At 37.7% G+C, this 27,100-nt stretch overlaps 1 protein-coding gene across 2 annotated transcripts in view; it reads right to left on the minus strand.

Annotated features, from left to right (window-relative positions):
* Positions 1-26,762, minus strand: part of LOC127631478 (1,4-alpha-glucan-branching enzyme-like) — a 190,143-nt gene extending 163,381 nt beyond the window's left edge. The window contains exon 1 of one of the 2 annotated variants that reach the window (XM_052109608.1): positions 26,561-26,755. In XM_052109608.1, coding sequence (XP_051965568.1) covers positions 26,561-26,658 — 98 coding nt within the window. In that variant the 5' untranslated portion in view covers positions 26,659-26,755. Of the gene's footprint in view, positions 1-26,560 lie in introns of both variants that reach the window. The other variant, XM_052109609.1, reaches the window with a different exon arrangement.
* Positions 26,763-27,100: the final 338 nt, after the last annotated feature.

Below are 27,100 nucleotides of genomic sequence, written 5' to 3' on the forward strand. Positions count from 1 at the left end.
TTTTAAAATCTTCCAACAGCATTATCAATGGATGCAATTTAGCTATTTGATGCATCTCATTTTGGTATAATGAATTTGTATTATAATGCATCATAATATTGGTCATCTGCAAACCTGCACTCCAGATATCAGTATCAACATCAGCTTATGAAAAAACTGAACTGATCTACTGAAAATATCCAGAAGACACCACAATAATCACTCATTTACAAAGCAGCATATATCAGCTATAAGTGGATAGCCACCACTTTTTTGAGGGTCTCCATCACAACAAGCCAAAACAGACTAATTACAATTCATAGGCCCTTATTTACAATCACAATGCTCATATGTTTTGCTCAAAAATGGCACATCACCACTGACCATCTCATCACAAACATTACCTTAAGAGATTATCTTACAGACAATCAAGGAAGTTTGGAGTCGTTTAACACCTCCTTGTTCGATTCTGCACAGCCATTACAGAAATCAATGTCTCTGTGTGTACTGAGAACATGCAAACAAGGAAAAACCTGGAAAAAGAAAATAACACAGATCACGTACTTCTTACACTGCATTGACCAGTCTATTGTTTTACATAGTACACCATGCTTAAATTGTATTAATGTCTATATGATGTACTGTCTCTCCACATACTGTGTATATAATCTGTATTGTACTTTGTGTAAGACCTGTAATTACATTCTGTATGTCACTGTCATTTATATGTTGAAAAGCTGTACCTACAACAATTTCCACCCAGTCTGGTTATATGCCATTAAAGACGCTATTCTACTGTATTCTATTCTGTTGGAAGGCTTGTTGACAATGAAGAAGTGTCACATCATTTTTAGTAGAACGTCAAACGAAAATGGCAGTGACTTTCAAGAGCACAAAGGATAAGTTCTGCCTTAATAAACACAGTTTAAAACAGACGCATGCCAGATAGAATAAAAAAAAACTTCTCAATGTCTTCTGAGCACCACGGACAAGGATCGTGTATAGTGTTTCAGGCAGACAGTCATTTTCTTGAGTTTATACTTGTTTATTTCTAAACAACCAATACTGCTCTTCCACGGCTGTACATTAAAAGTGACTTAACATCTGCTTTTGAAACTTAATTGCTCACAACACACTTAAAAAGACCTTATGGCTAATTCTTATCCTTCAAAACAATCAATAGCACTTAAGATCCCCATTGCCACCTGCTGTTTATTGGATTCCCTGGTAGGATGCCGTCTTTCCAAGAATTGAATGCAGAATCTAAACAGCTAAGCTCCCAGCGGTCTATAATGCCTTAAGGAGTTCACAAATGCAGCAACTTGACTTCCAGTCTCTTTGTATCTGCATTCAGATTCAATGAGATTAGCAGATTTCCAGCTATATGAGTGGCTTTGTTCAGACAGAAAGTAAACATTTTTTTTTTTAAATGTTGGAGTATCTAACTCAAATCCATTTAGTTGTTATTAAATGACAAAAACATGAAATTCGTTGTTTGCAAACGTGAGCCAAAATCTATTGGAATGCATCTCAGTCTGAAAGATCAGAACAGATTTTAAGAAGTATCTTTTCATTTGGGATGCAACGCATATGTACAATTATTCAAAGTGTGCATTAATGTCTACAACGGTGTCCAAATACACTCATTTTCAGCAGCTACTCTGTTGTGCTGAAGAAAGTCTCTTGGCATTGATACATGTACAATATTACTAACAAACTGATTTTATGTGCAGTGCAGAGCTGCAACAACTAATTGACCAAATCGATTATAATCAATAATGGAAATCATTGGCACAAATTTCATGATCTATTAGTTGGATATATGCTGGGAGCACAGAGAAGCCCTGTCTGTGACGTCACTTTACAGCACGGTGAAAAATGTGTTGCATGATTAAACTGCTGAAGCGGGGAAAAACATGACCCAAGTTGTCCAGCACATGTGAGCACTTTATAAACACCTCAAAGAAGATCATATTAAGCATACAGTTTAATGAGGAGTGGTTTCTGCATCAGGTGTGTTTGATGCGCTTAAAGGGCACCTATTATGGCATTTAAAATGTTCCTAATATTGTTTTGGGACCCAACAACAGTTTTACATGCATGCAATGACAAAAAAACACTTTTGTTGTCTTATAATATGCATTTATGTTTACCTGATTTGCTCACCGACTCCCAAATGATTCGTTCAACCACTCATTTTTCCAACCCCCTCCTTTGTGTGACACTAATCTGCGGTGATTGGTCAGATGACCCAGTCAGTTGTGATTGGTATACTCTGTGCAGAGATTGTCGGAAACGGAACGCCCATCACCGCTTTGTAGTAAAAAAATCAAAATCAGAGAAGGAATTTGAGTTGATTTATGTTAGCGATCATAGCCCAAAGTTCGATGGTAAACACCCAATCAGTTATTGTTTGCGTTAGCCCAACGCATAAACATATTGATAAAGCACTGCATTGCTACAAGTTATTGCTCTACTATTTATGACAACTCCAATAACATCGACAAACATTTCACATATTTCAAAAAAATTGACACTGGAGACCTATAAGCTGCGCTGAGTGTAAGTTACACAACACACACAAATACTTATTAAGCATGCTAAAAAACACATAAAAGCAACAATTATTAATAATACTTACAGGTTGTGATTCGGAGGAGGAAGTTGATCCAAATAAACTTGGTACTGAACCTTCCTTCAGCATCAACAGTCTCGCGAATCCACACTTGAAAGCATTCATGTTCGTAAAGCAATCGTCATTAAAATGACGCGAACACAGCACAAGGTTCGGGCTATAGTTGTGTGGTATAGTTGTAAATATAAACTCTAGCCACTGATTCTTCACATGCTCGTCTCTGGGCAGTGAAAAAAGGTCGCTTTTGATATGCACTTCAGAACACAGCGTCTTGTTGTCGACATGATGTTTTCAAGTTTTCCCTGGTGTCTGCGCGCGCAATGAGTGGGCGCGGCCAGTTTGATACTTTTTCCTTCGTCTTGACGTCACAACGTAAAGGAAAATGACTCATTGGAAAAACGATTCATTACATTGACTTGCAGTCGACTCCTACTTTTGAGAGACAATAACTTTTTTTACGGTGAATTTTCATATATAAAACTTTGCAGGATGTTTCTGTTCACTTAAATCTATGTTACACACTACATGACAGGTAATTTTCAAAATTCCATAATAGGTGCCCTTTAAGAGTTGTCCAGCGCTTGACTTACATTTTACTGATATTTTCTGTTTTATAATCTAGCCTATATACATGTTATGAATTCAAAATCAGGCCTGTATTTCACAAAACTGTTAGGTTTTACCACATGCAAGTGTCCGAGCAAGCGAGCGCACACATCGGTGTCAAACCGATCGCAATGGAGAAAGGAAGCTAAATCACTTTGATTAAACTTGTGCGTCATCATACGGCGATTTGAGTTTCAATATAATAAAGTATTTTAGAACATTTCTCATCATGTGAGCGCATGTAATACAAGGTTGAGACTTTTCAAGTGTGAGTGAATCTGCACTGTTTACAGATGATTGTACTGTATTAAACTCCATATGATGCATAATTATCCTAAGAGTTCTGATATTTGATAGTCCTCCTGATAATGCCAAACGTAATGTCTGATTTCACAAGTAAATTGATACTATGGCAAACATTATTTAACTGGATAAGCATACACAGTTTTGAAAAGAATAGTTTAGAAAAATGTAATCAACGGCAATACGATTTTAAAACCTACAATATGAATTTAAAATAATTCAAATGTATGTAATCAGTGACATTGTACAAGCATATGTATCTAATATAATTATTGATTTTTCAGCTGGACAGAATAATGAATATTTCTATTCTGGTGTCACTACTGCCCTCTTCTCAGGTGATTTTTTTTTTAAATACATTTTATTTTTTATCCAATTAATCAATTAATTGAAGAAATAATCAAAGATTAATCAGTTACCAAAATAATCGTTAGTTGCAGCTAGGGCTGCATAATTAATCGAAATAAAATCGAAATCGCGATATGACATTGTGCGATTAGTATCTTGCAAAGGGCTGCAATTTAAATAAATAAATAAATAAATAAAGTCATCTCGCATATGAAGACGACTTTGTTTCAAATTATTTGCGCTGCTCTGTCCAGTCTATATTAAGTTAGAGCATTGTTACAGTGTTTTCAGAGCGGTTCTGTGCTCCACAACCCCATCTCATGCTTAGAGTAACAAGTGCTCAGAGTTCGGTTCCGTTTGCTTACCTGCACCAAGCGCTTTATTTACACTAAACTGGTGCATCCTGCATAAAGCATTTTGTATTATTATCTGCGGTAGCAGCATCTCAGTCTCTGCAAGGCACAGGGATCATAATAACAATGCGGAAAACAAGATGGGGTATAATTCAAACATCTTTATTAAATGATTGCGGAGCAAACAGCATTAACAGCAACACCTGTAGAGTCCAGAAGCATCTCTTCCTCCATTCTCCTCCCATTTGTTTACCTCAAGAGAGCATGTCGTCCTTTTTACACTCCCAGCGCCAACAAGTGAAAGCGGAACTAATATTACCAACATCCAACAAAATGAAAAGGAAACAACGTACATATAATAAATCTATATCAAATATTTAGTTACTATAATACATTGCTAAATTAAATATAATAAAATTATTAAATGCAATGGTGACAAACTAACCAAACTTTTCACTTTAAAATTGAATTACATCAATGGGTTATCAGTTCAACTTCAGTTTGACATTAAGCCTCATTCTAGGACTATCTTATATACAGTAAAGAGTAATTTGTATAAGCCTACTTTTAAACCATTGAATAATGCAATAAACACAAAATATAATTTTTTAAATGTTGTCTTTATTCTATCAACCAACATCATTTTTGACAGGATGAATTTTTGACAGATGAAAAGAAAATTGGAGATTGTATCGATGTTAAAATCCTGATTGGAGCATTCCTAATATTCAAGTTGACTGTTTCAAAAACTAATGATGATGATGATGATTAGTGGGCTGAGACCCTAATCACAAAATGGACAAAAATGGGTACATGGAGGATGGTAACATTTGAATAAGAAGAAGACATTATTTCACTGTTTATATATTTATTTATTTTTTGTGGGTGAACTGAAAAAAGGTCTCAGTTTGGTTCTTTTTAAGAGGGCTGAAGTGTGAAAACCCCAGTAGCCTTTTTGCAGTTGAACATGTGGAAAACATTACTATTTTTTACCATCATAATTGCAGTTCAAATCGCAACCACAATATTTTTCAAAATAGTCGCAATATGACTTTTTGTCCAAATCGTGCAGCCCTAATGCAGTGTGAACAAAGCTTAAGGACACCTAGAAATCAACAGCATAGGGGTGTGTGAACACCCCTAAAATCCACTACTGGTCATGCTAATGGGTTGAAAAGGAGGTAAAAGATCTTGGGTGAAGCCTGAAAAGCTGGTATGTCTGGCACAGTCTAGCAGAAGCCTTTGGGCTTGCCCATTTAGGACTAAGTTCCAGGCATAATCCAGTACTCAAAACAAAGTGACTTCTGGCATTTCAGAGATTTTAACAAAAATTTTAAGTTGTCTTAAGTATTTAAAATAATACTTATTTTCTTTGGGTGGTTGAATGAACTATTTAGTCCCTTTAAACTTCAGCATCCCACCATTTGTGCTATGGACAGAAATAATACCTCAAATCAAGCAGCTCGTTGATAAGAGGTGTGCTACAACTTTTCTAAGTGATCAGACTTAAATGTCAAAATATTCCAAGAAACTTTCCTAAAACCCAAATAGTCGATGGGTTATTCAAAAGGCGAGACGCATGCCTTTGAAATAAATGGACAAAGCAAAACCCTTCAAAAGAGTAACTGACAGATAATCAAAACATTTACTAAATTGCTAAAATGGCAATTTATGGATTATGCTCAAGAACGGGATTTTTCACACCAGGTGCTTCGAAGTCCGACAGTAACTGACTTGACATTTATTACAGAAGGCTGTGAATTTGATACAAAAGCATTGCTTAAATTGCTGTAGTGTTGGTGCTTTAAAGGTGATGAATTGAAAGAATGTTAGAACAACATGATCACACAGGAAGTTGACATGTTGTTCTGTTATCATTGAACCGGCATCTTTTATCAAACATTTTTGCATCTGCTTCAGCATGATTACCTTTCCTTGTGGTGAAAGGGCGACCTGGGTTTGAATCTCACGTTGAAACCAGGAAGTAATCATGTTCGCATAATCAGTGATGAGTGTGATACAGAAGTTGCATTTTCCCCTTTAGCATTGCATTTTTATTCCACGATGGTAAACTTAAGTTTTGGGGTTTGGGGGTACAATTTATAAAATATACTCTTCACTGCATTACAGCCTGTACAGCTGAAAACAACACTATACACAACTCGCTTTTGGCACCCCTCAGTGGACATTACACCCGGTAAATGGAGCTCACACATACCCATACACCCAACAACACTTAGTCTTTTGGCCACTGGGGGCAGTGTTTCGCAATTCAGCAATCACTGAACGATTTCAGTAAAAAAAGTTAAGTCAACCTACTGTTTCCAATCCACACCTAACCCCGTCCTTTATCTGAGACCACCCAATATGTCTATTAGTCTCAATATTTTTGTGTTCTTTAACTGAACCATGTCTATTGCCTTCCTGAAAAGTGTTTTACACTAAACTGGTATCATTATTCAACTTTACAGCATTGTGCCATAACATTTTCTGGGACACCTGAAAGGCAAACACAAAAGCAAGTCACCTGACAGCTATTTAAAAGGAAATTAATCTGCCCCCCACCCCATGCTCCATCATTGTCATTATAAGAAATCAGTGTTTGAGGAGTGAATGGGGGCTGGCAAACTGCTGCACCATAAGCCAGTGATATTCTCTGCATGTCTGCAGGCTCGAGTCCCAGATGATTAGAGTCTAGAGGAGAGATCAGAAACTGCATCTCAATCAGTCGGTCAAGGTGACTTCACATGAAGCTGATTTTCAACATGGTCATTACCACAACCTGAACGTCAGTGAAATCAGAATTTTGGCAAACCTGCTTATTAGTAATAATGAAAGCCAATTACTTGGCTATTCATGTCCTTTCTAAGAACATTCACAATGTTGAGTAGATGTTTCCTTGGTTCTCCCATTCTAGAAAAGAATCCTTAGTTCATGGAAATCATTTAAAATGAATAAATCTAGCACTTTCAGGGTTTTATTCACAAACAAAATTACTTTTGCAGGTTTGCGTAATCTAAAACCCATAAATGACCACTACTACAACCATCCTCTGAATGAAAAAAAAAAAAAAAAAAACGAAAATTGCCATTCACATGAATGGCAGGCACAAAAAAATACCAACCAGGCTCATAGAAATCCTTTTTAAAAACCTTACATTTTAGCTAAATTATTTTATGTGGCTGTGGATTTTGATGTAGATGTAACGGATATTTTGATCTTTTGGACTGCCAGTAGTTATGCCACTGTACATATCACAACACTTTTGAACAGATTATCAGTTCATTAACATTGGGGTCTTGGTCTTTTCTCACCTCCACATTAGCAGTTCGCTACAAGGCCCAATGTGATTGTTAAACCACAAAACGCTGTGATTTAATTCAATAAATATGTGCTCTGTGCTTCAAAGTAAATGTTCTCTGTCATGTACTACACTCACACAGTGCATAAGATGCTCATGATGCAGTGTTTTCAGTGTACAAGCAGTCGTCTTCACACATTCATTTTGACGCATGCAGCACATGCAGATTATATATTTAATTCAATTGCAGCCTTTTGCGGTTTACTTCTCTAACTAAGACGTATCACAATTTTTATTTGAATGACTGTGCATTCAAACATTCATTTTTATCCCAAATATGTCCAATAGTATACGTTCCATTCCGCACATTCAGCATTTTATAGTTAATTCCACTTTTATCACTGGATTCCATGATTCTGTTCGTGTCTTCCACATAACGGAAATCATAGGGCCCCAATTAACCTTAAAGGAATATTCTGGGTTCAATACAAGTTAAGCTCAATAGACAGCATGTGTGGCATAATATTGGTTACCACAAAACATTTATTTTAACTCGTCCCTTTTTTAAAAAAAACAAGTTTCAGTAAGGCACTTACAATGAAAATGAATTGGGGGCCAATTTTTGAACATTAAAATACTCACGGTTTCAAAAGTGTAGCCACAAGACGTAAACAATATGAGTGTAAACATGATTTTAATGTGATAAAATTGCTTACATTTTCTGTGTAAAACTATAGCCAATTTTACAACTTGCTGTGACAATGTAAAATCAATAAAACCTTCAAACGACAGTAAAAATTACAATTTAAACAACTTTACAGATCAAATAATACACATTTTAACAGAAGAATTATGCAATTGTTTTTATAAAATTATAAGCTTTACATTTATGTGTTTAAACCCTACAAAAAGGAGGAACGTGGTAATTAACATTATGCCACAAATACTGTTGATTGAACTTAACTTGTACTGAACCCGGAACATTCCATTAACAACCTTATCTGTTTGGGGGGCGGAAAAATTGACTCATAATGAAAAATAAAACAATTATACTAAATTATTTTAGCATAGAAAAAAATATCATAAAAGAAAATATAATAATGGGAAGAAAATGTAGATGTGCCCACAAAAAAAAAAAAACACACCGTCATGACGCTTGGGTATTGCTGATGGTTGCCAAGGGTTGCTATGTTGCCAAGTTGTTCCAAATTGTGTTAGGGCATTGCTAAGTGGTGGCAGGGGTGTTCTAAGTGGTTTCTTATGGTCCAAGTCAAATGAGCACATCCCTGTCTCTATGAACTTTTGGTCCCTAGATATGACTTGGGTTCCTCCTCCATTGTAAATCTATTAGATTTGTATGCTTGTTTATTGTCTGTCAGGCATACATTGTAAGTGTGAAAAGTACTAGCACTACTTGCCGCCACGATGTTGTAGTTGGCCTGAATCTTACATGATTTCTTAATGTCTCCAAGAGATGTTAGTGCCCAAATATGGATGGGGCCCCCTAGAGCCTCTGTACACTGCCCCAAGTTAAAACAAGCACCTCCAGGTCTCTATAATTTTCTAGCACCTTGATCTGAACAAGTTTAATGGATATTTTGCCAATTTTCTCATTTGCCAGGCGAAAAACAGAAGTCCTCACTTCGAAACGCAACAAGCCAAAAGATTTGAGGTATCATTCATGTTACATGCCACCGTTCAATACTTAGGATTAGAATTGTAAAAATCCCTGACCCTTTGTATCAGTAATATTAATACTGACGCTTGCCTTCGCAAGCATGCTCGGAAGGTAAAATGTATTCACAGCTGTGATCCCATACTGCTGCATATCTCAAGCAACTCTGGATTAAGTGCTTGTTCAAGGGCTTAACCCAGTACTAGACTAATATGCCAGAGCCCCATGTGTTGGACTCAAACCAAAAATATCCTGGTTAACTGACCTGGAGCCCTGACACAGTGTGCTACTGCAACGTTTACGAGAGTATGTGAACGTAATTATTCCCACTGTCCTCAATGTTTTTATTTTTCTTGTTCTAAAATATGTACAGTTGGTTAAGTAACAGTCCGTGCCCATTGGCATGGAAGAAACTTCCTCAATGCTGCCCACACCACTAGAGAGCTGCCGCTTTGGGGTGTGTCTGAAACATCTACAGCAAGTGTGTATTGTCTATATTTTCTTTCAGTATACAACAGTACACACTTTCAGCAAATCATAACATATTAAACACGATTACAGTTGGAAAGATGCAAACTTCATTCCGAATGCCCAAGTATATTATAGGTGTTGATTTATAACACTTTTGTTTATCCAGCAACTGCATAGCCACAACGAAAGCATGCGATCTTAAATGAATATTCCAGGTTCAATAGAATTTAAGCTCAATGCTGATCGATTTATGATCAGAGTTTATGATCAGTCCCATTTTCTGAATGAGGAATTTAGTCTTTTGCCCTCTGGGTGATGATATAAAATCCCAATTAGTAGGTTGAATCGATTTAGGAACTCTTTTGTGCCGACTTTTAAATAAGACTACTTGAGACTTACATTTTCATGGTTTTATTGTTTTTATTTTGTTAGGATAATATTGTTGCTGTCTAATATTTGGGAGTATGTTCAAGTTGTGTGTGTGTTTTGGCTGTGGTGAATGTAGTCCAAAACAAATTTTCCTTACTAGACAATAAAGTATACTCAACCATGTTGATTACCACAAAAATGTATTTCAACTAGTCTTTTTAAAAAAAAAAAAATAAAAAAAAAAAAGCAAGAATCAAGGTTACAGTGAGGCCTTTACAATGGAAGTGAACATGGTCGAAATGTGGCAAAAAAGGCAAAAATGTGAAGCTTATAATTTTATAAAAGCACTTGCATTACTTCTGTTAAAACTCATGTATTTTTTGAGCAGTAAATTTGTTTAAATTTGTATTTTTACAGTAATTTTAGGATTTGTTGACATTACATCGCTATGGCAACAAAGTTGTAAAGTTGGCTATAACTTTACACAGATGCGGTTAGTAAGTGATTTTTATCACACCAAAATCATGTTTACATGCATATTGTTTGTGTGTTGTGGCTATACTTTTGAAAATGTTAGTATTTTAATGAAAACAACCCCCCAATTCACATCCATTTTGAGTGTCTCACTAAAACCTGCATTTTTGATTCTTGTAAAGAAAAGGAGGGACGAGTCATAGCGCATTCATTCCAAAAATGTTCATGCTTAAATGTGCCGAATTCAGGACAAGTGCCAAGATGAGGCAAATGCTTATGCCCCTAAAATTCAGGAACACCGTGCCTTTGACATCACATCTCTCTTGATATCCTTCTACTGAGAAACTACATTTGCCAAGAAGGGAAAGGATGCTGTTTTGGTCTCAGTGCTGTTATGGTTAGTGTAACACCCACTAAACAAGGAGTACAACATTAACCGGATGCTTGACTCAATGCCAACAGGTAGCAACTGCAATTTAGTTCAATACACTGAGCCAGATCAATGGGCCAATCAGAAGATACCAAGCTCGAAGGAGGCAAAGCACACACAACACACAAGTTTGAGGTTTTAGATTTTTGTTCTATTGTTATGATTTTTTCCCTTTGTGATGATGTAATGAACAGTAAATAATAAATGACAAAGATAAACCAAATTAAATGTCAAACTTTTGACAAAAAAAAGGGAAAAGGAAAAAATACAATATGATTAATCCTAATCACGTTCTTATTTGAAAGAAAATCGCTAAACCCAAAAAGAATACAAGTAAAATTAATTATTCAACAAAACTTTTCTTTCTTGACTCTCTGGTTGATAAATTCCCTCTTTCCTTTTCAGCTGAGGTTTGAATTTCTTGGTTTCTGTAATTTAAATATGACTATTTGTTGTAGATTAATAAGTTAAGTTTCAATTTAAGGTCCTAATTTTCATGTCTTTACTGTAGTTTAAACCAGTCGCTTCAAATACAAACTCAAATCAGTATTTTAACCCAGATGATTCAATTAGAGTAACAATTCACATGAATTTACCTCAAAAATGTACAATATGTATATGTAACCAAATAACACGTCTTTTAAAGAGATATATAGATATATATATATATATACACACACAAAACAAATTGTAAATGAGGTCACAAAATTGCAAAAATAAAGATTATACACACTTCAGTCCATTCGATAATTTCAGTTCAGAAAAATATACCTCAGTCCATTCAGATTTCAGGAGGAAAACAACACCACTAAGTGGATGAGAAGGTAAGAAGTAAAAGATCCAAATTCAGTCCGGGAGGCTCGCCATCTTTCTTTTCTCTCAGCACGGCTTGATGAATCCTCACCATGCACATAAATCACAGTAGAAAATCCAAACTTCTACATAAACAACAAAAACTTGCCGATTCCTCTGAATTAACAGTGTTCTGCTAATATTTTATCCAGATTACACCACGAACTACAGCGATGACTCAGCTAACTTTAGCTCGATATTCCGGATCAACAAGGCCATAACAGGTAAGCTCTTTTACAAAACTTCTCAATTTGACACTAATTTAACTTTAAATAACTTATCTGCTTTGTTTAGTAGTTGTTTACTAATTATTTCTCAAAATTAGATAATTTATCTCAAATTTCGTAAGCTTTGTTCGCATGCGTTTCTGTTTCATCTTCCTCTATCAATCTCGCCCCGTCTCACAGTGGGCGGAGTTAACATCGCTGCTGCTCACACTCAATTGGAAGATCTACATCTGCAGTACAGATTCCAACTCTAATTGGATACATTTTACCGCAGTAATTTGCATATTACTAATATAATTAATAAAGCATTTTATTTATCTCAATTTTCTTTTATCTTTTTTTTTCACATAAACAGTTTTACTGGAAGGGTGAATACGCCAAAAATATATTTTTATTTGACTAATTTGAGTCTGGGTTACATTAGGTTTAGAGTTTCAGTTAGGAATATATTCATGTCATTTTTACTCAAATAATGCCTTTTCACATCACATCAATTAAAATTTTGCATTCTTATAATGTTGGCTCATGTCTTGCACACTACTGTAGCATCAGCTTCGGACATTAGAAAGTGTCCAAAGAAGCATAGATCGAATTTAGCAGAAAAAACAATTGACCTTCTGTCGCCACATTTCCTAGGAAATAAATTTGCCAAAGAGCACCTCTGGTCTATTGCTACCACTCTCAAAAGTCACACAGCAGACTGATCTGAAAGTTTAATCGGAAGCAGTAGGCCGAGTTTACTTTTAACTAAAATCTAGTCGAAATTTAAAACACCACCATGAGTGGCCAAATCAGTAAGTGTTGTTGGGCATATTTGCACGTGTGAGCTCCATTTTCCATGTGAAATGTCCAAGAGTGTCCATTACCGCCGCTCCCTATACGCATATTACGCAGTCTGTGTAGGGCACCAACTCCCTAGGGGTACCAGAAACTTCGCCGGCTGCCCTTACTCACACTTTATACGTTATTCAAGGACCCAGTAGTACTCATGGAACACAAACTACCGCCTCGTGCTCGCACGTCCCTTGTGAGTGAGTAATATGTTTGGAGGAAAATGGATGAGGCTTGCAAGCCAAAGAACACCATCCCAACCGTGAAGTATAGGGGTGGCAGCATCATGTTGTGGGGGTGCTTTGCTGCAGGAGGGACTGGTGCACTTCACAAAATTGTGAAAATGATGTGGATATATTGAAGCAAATCTCAAGATATCAGCCAGGAAGTTAAAGCACGGTTGCAAATGGGTCTTCCAAATGGACAATGACACAAGCATACCACCAAAGTTGGGGCAAAATGGCTTAAGGACAAGGTCAAGGTATTGGTGTGGCCATCACAAAGCCCTGACCTCGATCTGACCTCTAGGCAGAACTGAAAAAGCATGTGAGAGCAAGCAGGCCTACAAACCTGACTCAGTTACACCAGTTCTGTCTGGAAGAATGGGCCAAACTTCCAGCAAAATTCAATTTAAAAGGCAATGCTACCAAATAATAACAAAGTGTATGTAAACTTCTGACCCACTGGGAACGTGAAGAAAGAAATAAAATCTGAAATATATTATTCTCTCTGCTATTATTCTGATATTTCACTTTCTTAAAATGAAGAAGTGATCCTAACGGACCAAAGACAAGGAATGTTTTCTATGATTAAATGTCAGGAATTGTGAAAAACTGAGTTTAAATGTATTTGGCTAAGGTGTATGTAAACTTCTGACTTCAACTGTATTTGGTCTTCTGTGTGCACAAAATGAATGATAATCTCTGTGTTTTAGATCTTACACTGATCCACTTTTATGAACCTCAGTGAACAAATGATCAGAGCAACACATATCAATCCCAGTTTGGAGTTTGTGGAGTCTCTTTTGTCATCTAAATTCCTGACACTACACTCCCTCTCTCGACGCACAGCGTGATTCAGAGCTGCCCGCAAGACCTTGTTGATTTTGACGCTTGCACTCATACGAAACACTTGAGTTGCTAAGAGCCTCGGATGCTGGGTTTGATCAAGAGTCGAACAGTTATAGTGCTGGAACCTGCCTGTGTACAATTATTTATGGGGAGGAGAGGGCCTTTCAGAGGCTAGACAGGTTTGTGAGGCTCACCAATGGCTCCCTGGAGCCAGAGAAAAGCAGCACAGCTGCTGGAATGGGGCCTGACACACGTGTGTCCAACGTGACCAATAACCTCACAAACACAAGTACAGCAAAAAAAAAAATAATAATATATTACTTAAAGGGGTCATGACATACTCTTATTTAAAAAAAATTTAAAACAAGTTTTTATCGTCCCTGAGGTCCACTGATTATGGTTTCTGCGCCAAAACTGTCATAATTTAATAACATATGATTATGTTCCACCCCGTCTCTGGCCCTCTGTCAAAATCTCGGTTTAAAGCTATCTAGCCCTTTAGGACTTCAATGTAAACACCCACTGTTCTGATTTGCTAAATTCGTGCAGTCCCTTAAATAAAGCCATATTTGAAACTCAATCGAAAGAAAAAGAACAAACTTCACATTGTAATTTATAAAACTACATTTCAGGGTTAACACATAACGTACACCCAACACATTTTATCTGAAATGTATAAAAAATTTTCCCTAAAGCACAGTAACTATAAAACAGACATGACATATGAAACATTCCTGAATGAAACTCTTTACTCATGGTTTTGGTAGAGATAAACTTCACTGTCCTCCAATAACAGTTCATTCACAAACCTTGAATCATATTATGACTCGTTCACAAGCAATCTAAGCTGATAGGAGCCGTAAACACGATTAAATGTTCTTAATACGCAAATGTAATACAGTCCATGGTGACGTTGGGTGCTTCAACCGGCAACAGACCAAAGCAGAGAAGCTGGTCTTCACATCTCACATATTCAGTGTTTGTTTACACAGTCATTAGCAGTAGTAGAATGAGACACGTTTTTAAAAGTTGTACTTGCACTGCTCTTAAAATGCACCGCACATTGCTGGAAATGCATCGAAATGATTAAAGATGTCCATATAGTGCATGTGTACAAAAGACTAACAACTAAATATAGCACAAATGGGTGCAAAAACTGTCCAGAATGCCTTCAAAACAGCACAAAAGCAAAATGAAAGGATTCATGTCCAATCAAGCTGTAATTTTACCAATGTATGCATGTGTGAAAATATTATATAATTGTGTGCATTTATGATAGAGTACAAAGGGGCAAAAGGCACCCCTTAAAGAAATGTTGCTTTTTCTGGTCACAAAATGTATAAAAGGTCAAAAATGTATTCATTATTGATGGAGCAACATCATTTGTGTGAAAAGAAATAATAAATGGAAGATGTTCCAATTAAAATTCTGCTTACAAAAAATAAATAAATAAAAATAAAATAAAATAAAATAAAGGTGGTGAGGGAGCCTTTTACCCCACAACTGGGATACCTTACTTGGGGTAAAAAGTTTTTTTTGTTTAAATGGTAAGGGGCACAATTTGTCAACTAATGCAAATCACTTTGAGACACAAAGATGCTTTTTGAGTAACAAATTAAGATGATGCTTTCTCAAATTAAATACTTCAGAAAAGGGTTTACTTTCTATTAATTCTCTAGTCTACTATTAATTTGACATTTAATTACATCAAGTATTATATATAAAAAAAACTAATCTCAATTAGAGTCAATGTGAGCCCACTTTGAAACTTTTAATACCCCCCCCCCCAAGAAAAATAATGTATTAATAGGGGCCTTTAGCCCCTGCAACAGGGGGACTTTTTACCCCAAATACATCCTTACACTTATTTGCCAGTTACTGAAATGTTTTGGATTTAATGAAACAGAACTGAAAATGATAAATAGGTATATTGTCTCAAAAGAAATGTTTTCATTTCGTTAGCTACATAAATGTGCAACATTTTTAAAAAAATATTAAAAAAAATTACATCAAACTGCCTCAAAATCAATCTTTAGACATTAAACGCAATGAACTCATGGAGCAGAAACATTTTGAAGTTCAGTGTCAAACAGTTGTTTAGGAAAGGTAGTTTGTTGATATTTTGTGTTTTGGGAGAAAATAAAATCAATGGAGCCCTTTACCCCATGGAGAATTTAGCCCGTTGCACCCTACATAAAATGTACGCTCTGAAATTAGCCTTAGCAAGACAAAGAAAGCAGCCATTTTATTTCTAAAACATCAAAAATGTTATTTCCATCAGCATTATTATCACCACTGAATTCTATTAAACACATTACAGAACTTAAGATGTGTTGAAATGGACAATGTGGTGTGAATTTCCATGTTTTGTGGAACAAATTGCAAAAATTACATAAATCACCTGTTATGCATGTATATACATTTTTGGACATTATTAGTAGACAAATAAAAAATGAGAGTTTGAAAAATGTTTTAACGAAGCTTCACTTTCAAGAAGTCCACAGTGTTAAAAGTGCCCAAGGTAGAAGAAACACCCTTTCATGATAGCAATCTTTAAAACTACCATAATCTCACCATTGTCGACATGCAGAATTAAAAAAAACGAAACCTAAAATAAACAATAAAACAAACAAAAATCAAGATGAACTGACCAGCCAAACTCAATAATCACTAATTTACATTTTGGTTGTTAGATTAAATTCATCCTACGCCATCCCTTGTGTAAATTTTGTGTCAAAACCTGACAAACAGTTTGCTGTCCAGAACCCACTGCATTACAGAGTTCTGATATTAGCCTACATAAACTTTCACCTCTTGAAAGTTTGCATCATCTCAACACTTATGCTAGCAGGGGAAATTTGCTCAATTAAATATTCATGAGGGAGCGGATGAAAAGAAGCTTCTGCGTGTTTTGGTTTAGTTTGGCAGCACGCTGCCGGCTATGTTTGCCCATGCTGATTACAGATATTCAGGCCAATGTGTAAATGATTAGCCTCTGTTAAAACGATGAATACCGGTCTCCATTTCACCCTATTAGGGCACGACCCTTTGTAGTCTAAGGTCAATAAAATGTATTCACAACAAACAAAGTTCATATTAGTTCCAAGACTTATATAATTCACTCGTCACTTCATGTTCTTTCACATCCACGAGGAAAATCTTTATGCTCAGAGGTTGCACTTGGGTCATTTCGTATCTCGTCAGCAAAATGACTGACAAAAACGTTCCAAATATATAAACATATAGTGTTAAAAGACTCATCTTATTTGTGATTTTTGACTCCTATGGGCTCTCACATCCAGAGCGGAGTGAAGTAGCAAACAAATTTGACATTTTTATTTTTCGTACAGTCTTCCGTAATAATTTAGGTTTCTTATAGGCCTATCCTGTGTGTTTTTTCCTCAGTCAACATGTGCCACACATTTCACTCACTATTATTCCACTTTCAAAAACCAGGTCCGCTGAGAAGGGTAAAATTAGACACCATGTCCATGTATTGAGATACCTCGATGGCTACCCCTCAAGACTTTGGTGTTAATTAAAACAATAATGAAGAACTCCATTTCACTTGTCATCTGTGGCACTAATGAACAGAGAATGTGGAGTCATAAATATGCAGACAGTGCCACGCACACTTAATGTGTGCAACAATACAATTAGACGTTATTATTATTGTAATCAAATGTTAAGTCAGTGTCATAGGATTGTGTATATTATGCATCAAAATGATGGGTGGTGAACGGTCCATTTGTTGACAGTGCTTCTCTCTGGATTTAAATTAAATGCCATCCAATTGGTACAAATCTCTCGCACAAGGATTCAGATAATCTGGAGTACCAATGGTATGTGCTCGTAGCTTACACAACATAAATCTGTTAAATTATGACTATAATTGGGAATGACATTTTAAAACCTGACATTGTGATCAAAATTAAAGGATTAAATAACAGTGACATCACAAAATAGGCAACTGCATGATTCCTCAATAAGGGATATTAAAGGCATTTTCTGAACTATTGACAACACCGGCTTTTACTTGCATTAGGATCAGTTGTCATTACTGGAAAGACTAATTTGAGCATCTCTGACTGGCCATTGTTGTTTTATTGTTCAATGGACATGTCAGTGATTGGTTATAATACTCAACCGTTGCAAAAACATGTTTTAATAGAAACCATTGACGGAAAAGCAGCAGGCTTAAATTGAATGCTGTAATAAATGTTGATTCGTACAATTAATTTTGCAGCCCTACCCCAACTCATTAATCACTTTTTTTGTAGGTCTTCATGTATTAACAAGCTGTCAGAATATTCTGCTTCATAATATTTTATCTGCGATAAAAATCACTGCTGCAGTTTCTTTAAAGGAATAGTTCATCATTGACTCACCCTCATGCCATCCCAGATGTGACTTACTTTCTTCTGCTGAACACAAATGAAGATTTAGAAGAATATCTCAGCTCTGTGTGTCCATACAATACATGCGAATAGTGACCAAAACTTTGAAGGCCCAACAAGCACATAAAGGCAGAATAAAAGTAATCTGTATGACTTCAGTTGTTTAATCCATGTCTTGTGAAGTGATCCAGTCGGTTTTGGTGAGAACAGACTACAATCAAGGTTGCTGCAGAGTTTTTAAAATCAAATTAAAGACTTTTTAAGACCTTTTTCAAAACCTGAATAAATAAAATTAATACTGTATCCCCATACCAAAACAATCTCAAAATAAATCATGTATCACAGGCTCTTCACATTCAACATGGCCTTAACATTGCTTATCAGTAAAACAGGGTAGGATTTGATTCATCACGTGGAACGTTTAACTTTAAAGAAGCTTTAACTTTGAAATACACCGGGGACTATTATTTTGAAATGTTTGAGCTTCACTACTTCCAGCTGCTCATTCAAACAAATAAGGAATATCAAATGTGTACAATCATTTACAACATATTACTGTACAATATAAACAATTAAAAGTGAACATTGTCATGTTTCATCAACACTATATCATCATCATTAACAGTTGATCTTTACTGATAGTTTGTCATAAATTGTTTGTCAGTGCTACATTTTCACTCTGCAGGATGCAGTGCATGCATTTAAAGCATATTCTTTTGAAGTTTGATAATCACATTAGTTCATGTTGTATAATTTAAGACTTTATGACTTTAAATTTTGGAAAACTGAATTTAAGACATGTTAAGCCTTTAAGGATCTTAAAAAGAAAATACCCAACCCTGAAATAACCCAAAAAACAAATAACTCCTCTTTCATTTTAAATATTGACATCAACAGCCGCCAGGGCGATCATGGTTTCACACTCGATTACACTTTCAAACGTAATCCTTTCCTCTGCGCATGCGTCAAGCACTAGGAATTGTAATCTAGAAATTCTTATCTTACCTGTAGACTGCAAAGGCAAGATATACTGTGAAAAAGGAGTTATATTTCATTTTTTCGCTCACCCAAAACCGATTAGATCGCTTCAGAAGACCACTGGAGTTGTATGGATTAATTTCATGCTACCTTTATGTGCTTTTTGGAGCTTCAAAGTTCTGGCCACCATTCACTTGTATTGAAATGAACCAACAGAGCTGAAATATTCTTCTAAAAACCTCAGTTTGTGTTCACAGTAAAATGATGAGAGACTAAATTTTTGGGCGAACTATTCCTTTAAAGAGTGTACTCCGCTGCAACTGTCCTTGATCTGCCCTAGTATGGTAGAGTAGTAAGGTATTCCGAACTCAGCCATGTTTTCCTGCTTTGCCTTTTGACATCTGACTGATTTGGAAAGCATGTCTATAAAATATATTGATGCAACAGTAAAAAGAAAAATTATTATTAATAATAATAACGGTTTGATGCTTAATGCTTTCATCATGTACTCACACAACTGCTGGTTGCCAGTATTCATAGAGGTGGGTGGGGCCAGGATGTGACAGGATTTACCTCTCTGCTGAAAGCTGATGATTATGAATTTAAATTCATTTAAATTGTGCAAAAATATATAAGAAATAAAATTTACACTGCTCAAGAGTTTAGCGTGAAATCACAAAGACTTACACAATACAAGTGATAACTGTAAAATTATGACGCAATGAAAAGACATTTACACAACAAGCAGAAACAGCGGCTGCTATGAGAGCTCAAGAGGACTGCTGCAAACTAATTCTTTGTGATTTTTTTTTTTTTAAAGTAAAACAGCTATAGTATATCCAGGTGTAAGTGAATTCATATATGCCCACAACAAAAACACACAGGCTTATTCATTTTAAAGCTTAAAATTTATTTAAAAAATATAAAAGCTTTTATATGTATTTGAATTGAAAACTTATAGCCTTAACAAATAAATAAAGGCTACTTTTTCAAAATGAATAGAGAGTATAAATATATTCTCCGTAAGATTATTTTCCTTTTTTAAAAATCTACTAGTTAGTATAGAAACAAAGTGTTTTTAAACAATGGAATAAACCGCTTTGTAAATATATACAGGATAATAGGAAACCTTAAAAAGTCTTAAAACTCTTAAGTTGCTAAAAAGGCTTGGGGGACTAGAATCCCCAAATTTAATAAACTATTATAAAGTTGCCCAAATTCAACCTATATTGATTTGGATGAATGAAGAATCTAAAGTAAAATGGAGGAAGATGGACATTTATCGAATAGGGGAATTGTATATCCCTGTTCCTGCCCAAACAAAGCAACACATTTAAATCAATAGATAATATTTGTATTAATAGTACTTTTAGAAGTTAGTTAGAAAATAAGAAAAATAGAACAATTAAGAAAGATATAGTTTCAGATGGAGGTCTGAATAGAGATCAGCAGTTGTTCACTGATAAAGGAATGGACACCGTTTCAAACCGAGCCAAAAATATGAGCTTCCAAATTCACAATTAATTATTACAGGTAATATATTTATTAACAGAAGTTAAAGTAAAAGAAATAAAAAAGGAAATTCATCCATTAAGAAATGATATAGTTGATTCAAACAATACAACTAATCCAATAAAAATGTTATGAATTTTATAGAAATATACAGGAGACACTGAATAAAATGATATGTAGGGAGGATGAAATAAAAATAAAATACAAATATATTCCTTACTATTCAATCCAGTGTTTGGGGGAATCTGCTTGGAAGATACAAATGAGATTTTTTATAACACTTGTTATTCAATAAATACAATATCTGATAAAAGGGATTGTTGGAAAAATGCTCATTACAGTCAAATTCTATACGACTGCTCTAAATTGACAATTTATTGGAAGTGATTTGACAGGTTAATTTATTATTTAACTGTACAACAGAAATACATCCAGAAACCTTATTTGGGGTAAAATGCCATAATCCTTAAGAAATAAAACTGAACAAAATATATTCAGGGTAATCAGAATAGCAGCTTTGAAACCTGGTTTAAACCAGAACCCCCACAATCTCAAAGATGAAGAGTAATTATTTCGGAAATATACCAAATAACATTTAGAATTAATAATAAAAGTCTGGCATGTGAAATGGGATTTGCTTAAAAATATTATAAAGCAATTTAGATTGTTTCCTTCATATTCTTGATTTTTGAACAAAATTAGTTAGTATGATTGATGGGGTCTGATCAGTCACAGCTGGGTCACCCGGATGAGGGTGTATGATGTTGAGAGACCCGAAACACCCAATGATTCCAGGAACATCACTGAAGATGTGTCCAGTAGCATCAGTAGATGTATTTGCACAGCCTTTAACCTGATCTAATCAGTGACAACCAGGAAAGACTGGTTGACAACCACAAAAAGTGTGGTGACTACCGGAGAGTTGGTGACAGCTTGGAGAGACGGCAACCGGGGCAGAACGGGCTGGCAACCCAATCTGTGTCTTCTGTGAGGGGACTCCCACAACAAGCTACGATGAACCTAATGGAAAAATACCCCCAGGGGTGCCCGAGAGGGGGGGAGGATGAGCACCCCAACTGGACGGACACAACGGCATTAGAACAAGGCAAGGGAGAAACGACTACGAGACAGCAGTGTACATGTGGCAAAATCTGTAAGAACAAGCGAGGCCTAAAGATCCACCAAGGGAGGATGAAGTGTCTGGTGGGGACAGGACCAACACAACGCACAGGTGTTCAACCTGGTGAGACGCAGGAGGAGCCAGGCCCGGAGTCACCCCACAGTGCCCGGAACCTCCAAGTGTTGCAAATGACGCCATCTAGCATCAAATCTGAGAGGAGGTGGATCAAGTGGCCAGCAGCTAACATGACCTCACTGTGGAACCAGTTTGACATTGATGTCGACCAGATTCTGGAGACCACCATCAGGGGAGACGTCAACAGGAAACTGCAAGCCATGACAACGATTATCATCAGCATTGCATATGAACGGTTCGGAGAAGAGGTGAATGATGGAGGCTCCAAAGGATCTCACTCAAATAACCAACGTGAGGAGAGAATCCATAACATCAGACAGGAGATGAAGATCCTGAAGCGGCAGTACAGGCAGGCAGGAAAGGAGGAGCGAATTGGCTTGGCACAGCTGATGAGCATCCTACGAAAAAAGATCAGGATCCTCCGTCGGGCAGAGTGGCACCGAAGGCGCCGCCGCGAAAGAGCCCGAAAGCGAGCTGCATTCATTGCCAACCCCTTTAAGTTCACTAAGGAGCTGCTAGGGCAGAAGCGTAGCGGCCAGCTGATCTGCTCTCAGGAGGAGATTGATCATCACCTGAAGGAAACATACAGCGACCCAGCAAGAGAGCAAGAGTTGGGGGAGTGCAGCACTCTGATAGATCCTCCTGGGCCAAGTGTGCAGTTCAACATGTCAGAGTTGCAGCTAAAGGAGGTTCGAGAGGTTGTCGAGAAAGCGCGAGCAAGCTCTGCTCCAGGACCAAGCGGTACTTCATACAAAGTGTACAAGAACTGTCCTAAACTCCTGCTGCGCCTGTGGAAAATCCTGCGTGTCATCTGGAGGAGGGGCAGGATTCCTGAACAGTGGAGAGTTGCCGAAGGGGTCTGGATTCGAAGGAGGAGAACTCCAAGAAGATAGACCAGTTCCGCATCATCTCCCTGTTGTGTATTGAAGCTAAGATCTTCTTCAGTGCTGTCTCTAACCGGCTGAGCACCTTCCTCTCAAAGAACAGGTTTATTGATACATCAGTTCAGAAGGGTGGAATAGCAGGAATGTCTGGATGTTTGGAACACACAGGAGTGGTAACACAGCTCATCAGAGAGGCCAGAGAGAACAAGGGCAATCTGTCAGTGCTGTGGCTCGATATGGCAAATGCTTATGGCTCAATACCACACAAGTTGGTGCAGCTCACTCTGACAAAATATCATGTCCCCAGCAGAGTCAGAGACCTCATCGCTGACTATTACAACAATTTCAGGATGAGAACCTCTTCAGGAGCAGTGACATCAGGCTGGCACAAGGTCGAGATCGGAATCATCACGGGTTGTACCATCTCCGTTATTCTGTTCTCCCTGGCCATGAATATGCTCACAAAGTCTGCTGAACCAGAGTGCAGAGGGCCAAAGATGAAGTCAGCTCAACGTCAGCCACCAATCAGAGCATTTATGGACGACCTCACGGTCACCACAGAATCAGTTCCAGGCTGCCGGTGGATTATAAAGGGTCTCGAAAAGCTAATGGAGTGGGCACGGATGCATTTTAAACCAGCCAAGTCAAGATCGATGGTGCTGAGAAGAGGAAAGGTGGATGAGAAATCCCGGTTTAGCGTCGCAGGTGTAATAATCCCGACCATCACTGAGAAGCCTGTCAAGAGCTTAGGCAAGGTGTTTGACAGCACCCTGAGGGACTTTGCATCAATCCAGTCAACCTGCATTGAGCTGGACATGTGGCTGAAGTCAGTGGACCGGTCTGGATTGCCAGGGAAGTTTAAAGCTTGGCTATACCAGCATGGCATTCTTCCCAGGATCCTGTGGCCACTACTCGTCTACGAGTGCCAATCTCGACTGTGGAAACCCTAGAGAGGAAGGTCAGCAGCCACCTCAGAAGATGGCTGGGGCTTCCAAAAAGTCTAAGTAGCATCGCACTTTACGGGCACCGCAACAAACTGCAACTGCCGCTCAAGTCCTTGGAGGAGGAGTTCAAGGTAACAAGAGCTAGGGAAGTGTTGATATACAGAGACTCAAGTGATCCAAAGGTGGCAACGACTGGGGTTGAAGTGAGGACTGGTCGGAAGTGGAAGGCTGAGGAGGCTGTTCGACAAGCAGAGGCAAGATTACACCACAAAAGACTGGTGGGGGTGGTTACAAGAGGCAGGGCTGGACTGGGTTCCTTTTCAACTCCCCACATTGACACCACCAAAGGGAAGGAAAGGCGCTGCCTTGTCCAGGAGGAGGTGAGAGCAGTGGTCGAGGAGGAGAGAACCTGCAGGACAGTAGGAATGAGGCAACAGGGCGCCTGGACACGATGGGAGAACGCGATCGAGAGGAAGGTGACATGGGCGGAGCTGTGGAAGGCATAGCCACATCGGATCAAGTTTCTTATCCAGGCAGTATACGATGTGCTTCCCAGCCCATCAAACCTTCACATATGGGGCAAAGTGGAGTCTCCAGCATGCCCACTGTGCTCCAAGCGTGGAACCCTAGAGCACATTCTGAGTTGCTGCTCAAAGGCACTGGGAGAGGGAAGGTACAGGTGGAGGCATGACCAGGTACTGAAGGCCATTGCTGAAGCCATTGCTACAGGAGTCGAGTGGGCAAAGCACTCCCGCCCCTCCAAACAAGCCATCACCTTCGTCAGAGCTGGAGAGCAGCCAAAACCAGCCGCAAATACATCTGCAGGCATCCTGGCCACTGCGAGGGACTGGCAGCTGTTGGTGGACTTGGAGCGGCAACTCAAGTTCCCCAACCACGTTGTGACCACCTCCTTAAGACCAGATGTTGTTCTCTTGTCTGAGTCCACCAAACAAGTGGTTCTGTTGGAGCTTACAGTCCCTTGAGAAGATCGCTTGGAGGAGGCCTTTGAGAGGAAGCTTACCAAGTACGAAGGACTAGTCAGCGAGTGTCGACAAGCCGGATGGAGAGCAAGGTGTCTTCCAATAGAGGTAGGATGCAGGGGCTTTATAGCCCGATCCCTGTCCAGAGCCTTTAGTCTGTTAGGCATTGATGGAGTGCGGAGGAGAAGAGCCATCCGCAATACCACTGAAGCGGCAGAGAAAGCCTCAAGATGGCTATGGCTCAAGAGAGGAGATCCATGGGGGCAGGGTAGCTAGATTTGCCAACTGGACACAAGCTGGGGTCTGATCAGCCACAGCTGGGTCGCCTGGATGAGGGTGTATGATGTTGAGAGACCCGAAACACCCAATGATTCCAGGAACATCACTGAAGATGTGTCCAGTAGCATCAGTAGATGTATTTGCACAGGATGTCCCATCTCATTTCATATTTAAAGAAAGGAGGTGATGCCTTAACTTTCTTTTGTAAAAAATAAATAAAAATGCAAAAATAAAAATCATAAAAAAGGATACTATTTATTCATTAAAAAGTGAGCATTGCAATACTGTATGGTATGCAATAATAAGATGTATTTGCTCTTTTTATAAAAGACATATTTTGTGTACTGCTTATATTGTTTATTTCTTATATTATTATAACTTAAATTAAAATACTGTAAATTAATCTCGAGTCAAAGTAAGAAAGAAGGGGTTTGTGTGGTATTCAACCCTTTCCACATCTTGAGCTTTTAATATTTTAAAAACGATAATTGTTTTTGCAGGTATCATATTAATCCATCTTACTGGCTGTTTCATGGAGAGCCTAATATAGTACGTTTATATTTTCAAAGATGTGTTTTGCTATGGCAAAACAGCGTACGTGAAAAGCAATTACATTTTAAATAAAATACAACACTATCTGCTGTAAATCTGCATTTAGATTCTCAAATAGTTTATCATGAAGAGTCAATTTTGTGGATTTCTAAGATTGTGTTTGTAAAGTGTGCTTTAAGAGACACGGGGGAGTGACTTGATTGCGTCAGAGATGTTACTCACAGCTGATTGGTTCAGCATCTGTAATCCAAAACGAAACCCGCTACAGAGCTGGTTAGCCGTTTAATGTAAATTACTATGGAGATAAACACCGATAAAAGCTGACCAACTTTCATGATACCCACCTAAAACCTGGAGAAGAGGCAAAATAAACTAAAACAGGCCAGCCACCGAAACCGGCTTCATGGAACAGGCCTCAATGCAGGAAGATGAAGCAACATAGGAAGCATGCAAAGTGCGTAAATACACGTGGATTACATGAGCCTGAAACAAAACTGCTTGCTGCGTATAATGTATAGAATGCAATAATAATTCTGGGCACTATCAAATGCATAATAATAAAAAGTTTCCACTGCTGTTATCAGTCATTCTCTGCAAATAAATTAACTGTCATCAAAATACTCCATACAAACCATGGATGTCTATGTTAACACATTGCAAGTGCTGTATGGCATGTCAAGCCACAAGAGAGTTACATACCAATGCGATGATCTCATAGCAATCTCTGCGAAGATAATATGCTGAATTATTATCATATTTCATGATCATTGCCGGTTGCATGACAATTGTGCGTTTGGGACGGGCACAGGATCACCCTTCAATAAGATACATATCACTTATAAAAGCACATTTTACCTCCTCTGGAAGTCCTTTTCATAGGGTTTAAGGTAAGGATCCATTTGCAGAAGGGAGCTCAGGTTAGGATTTAAAACTTTATCCTCCAAATCTGCCATGTTTGCATCAGACTGGAGCAATCGAGCACCGACTGCCTCGTTTAAAGCGTGAAAGTGGCGCTTTCTCTAAGGAGAAGTGAGTTGCGGTTTATATCGCAATTAGAGACACGGGGTCATCTGTTTGTGCCCTGCCCATATGAAGCCCACAGGATATGGCTTCATCGAGGTGTCTTTTAATGCAAATATTTAAATGACTACGTATTTCTTTAAGGTGACGGCGGAGGTATTCAGATAGAAGGAGGTCTAGACTCAAGACTAAGAGGGTCTCTCGTTGAACCTTTTGTCAACTTTAGGACATTTTGACTTGGCAATTTTAAGCAGTCCTGCAGTGTGACAATATACTTAATCTAAAACTTTTTCAAATAACTTTTTACATTATTATTGTTTGATTACTTTAATGGCATGGAATATTTGTAAAGCGATAAACAGTGATTATAATGGC

This window comes from Xyrauchen texanus, chromosome 38 (assembly GCF_025860055.1).
Source record: "Xyrauchen texanus isolate HMW12.3.18 chromosome 38, RBS_HiC_50CHRs, whole genome shotgun sequence".
Lineage (NCBI taxonomy): Eukaryota > Metazoa > Chordata > Actinopteri > Cypriniformes > Catostomidae > Xyrauchen > Xyrauchen texanus.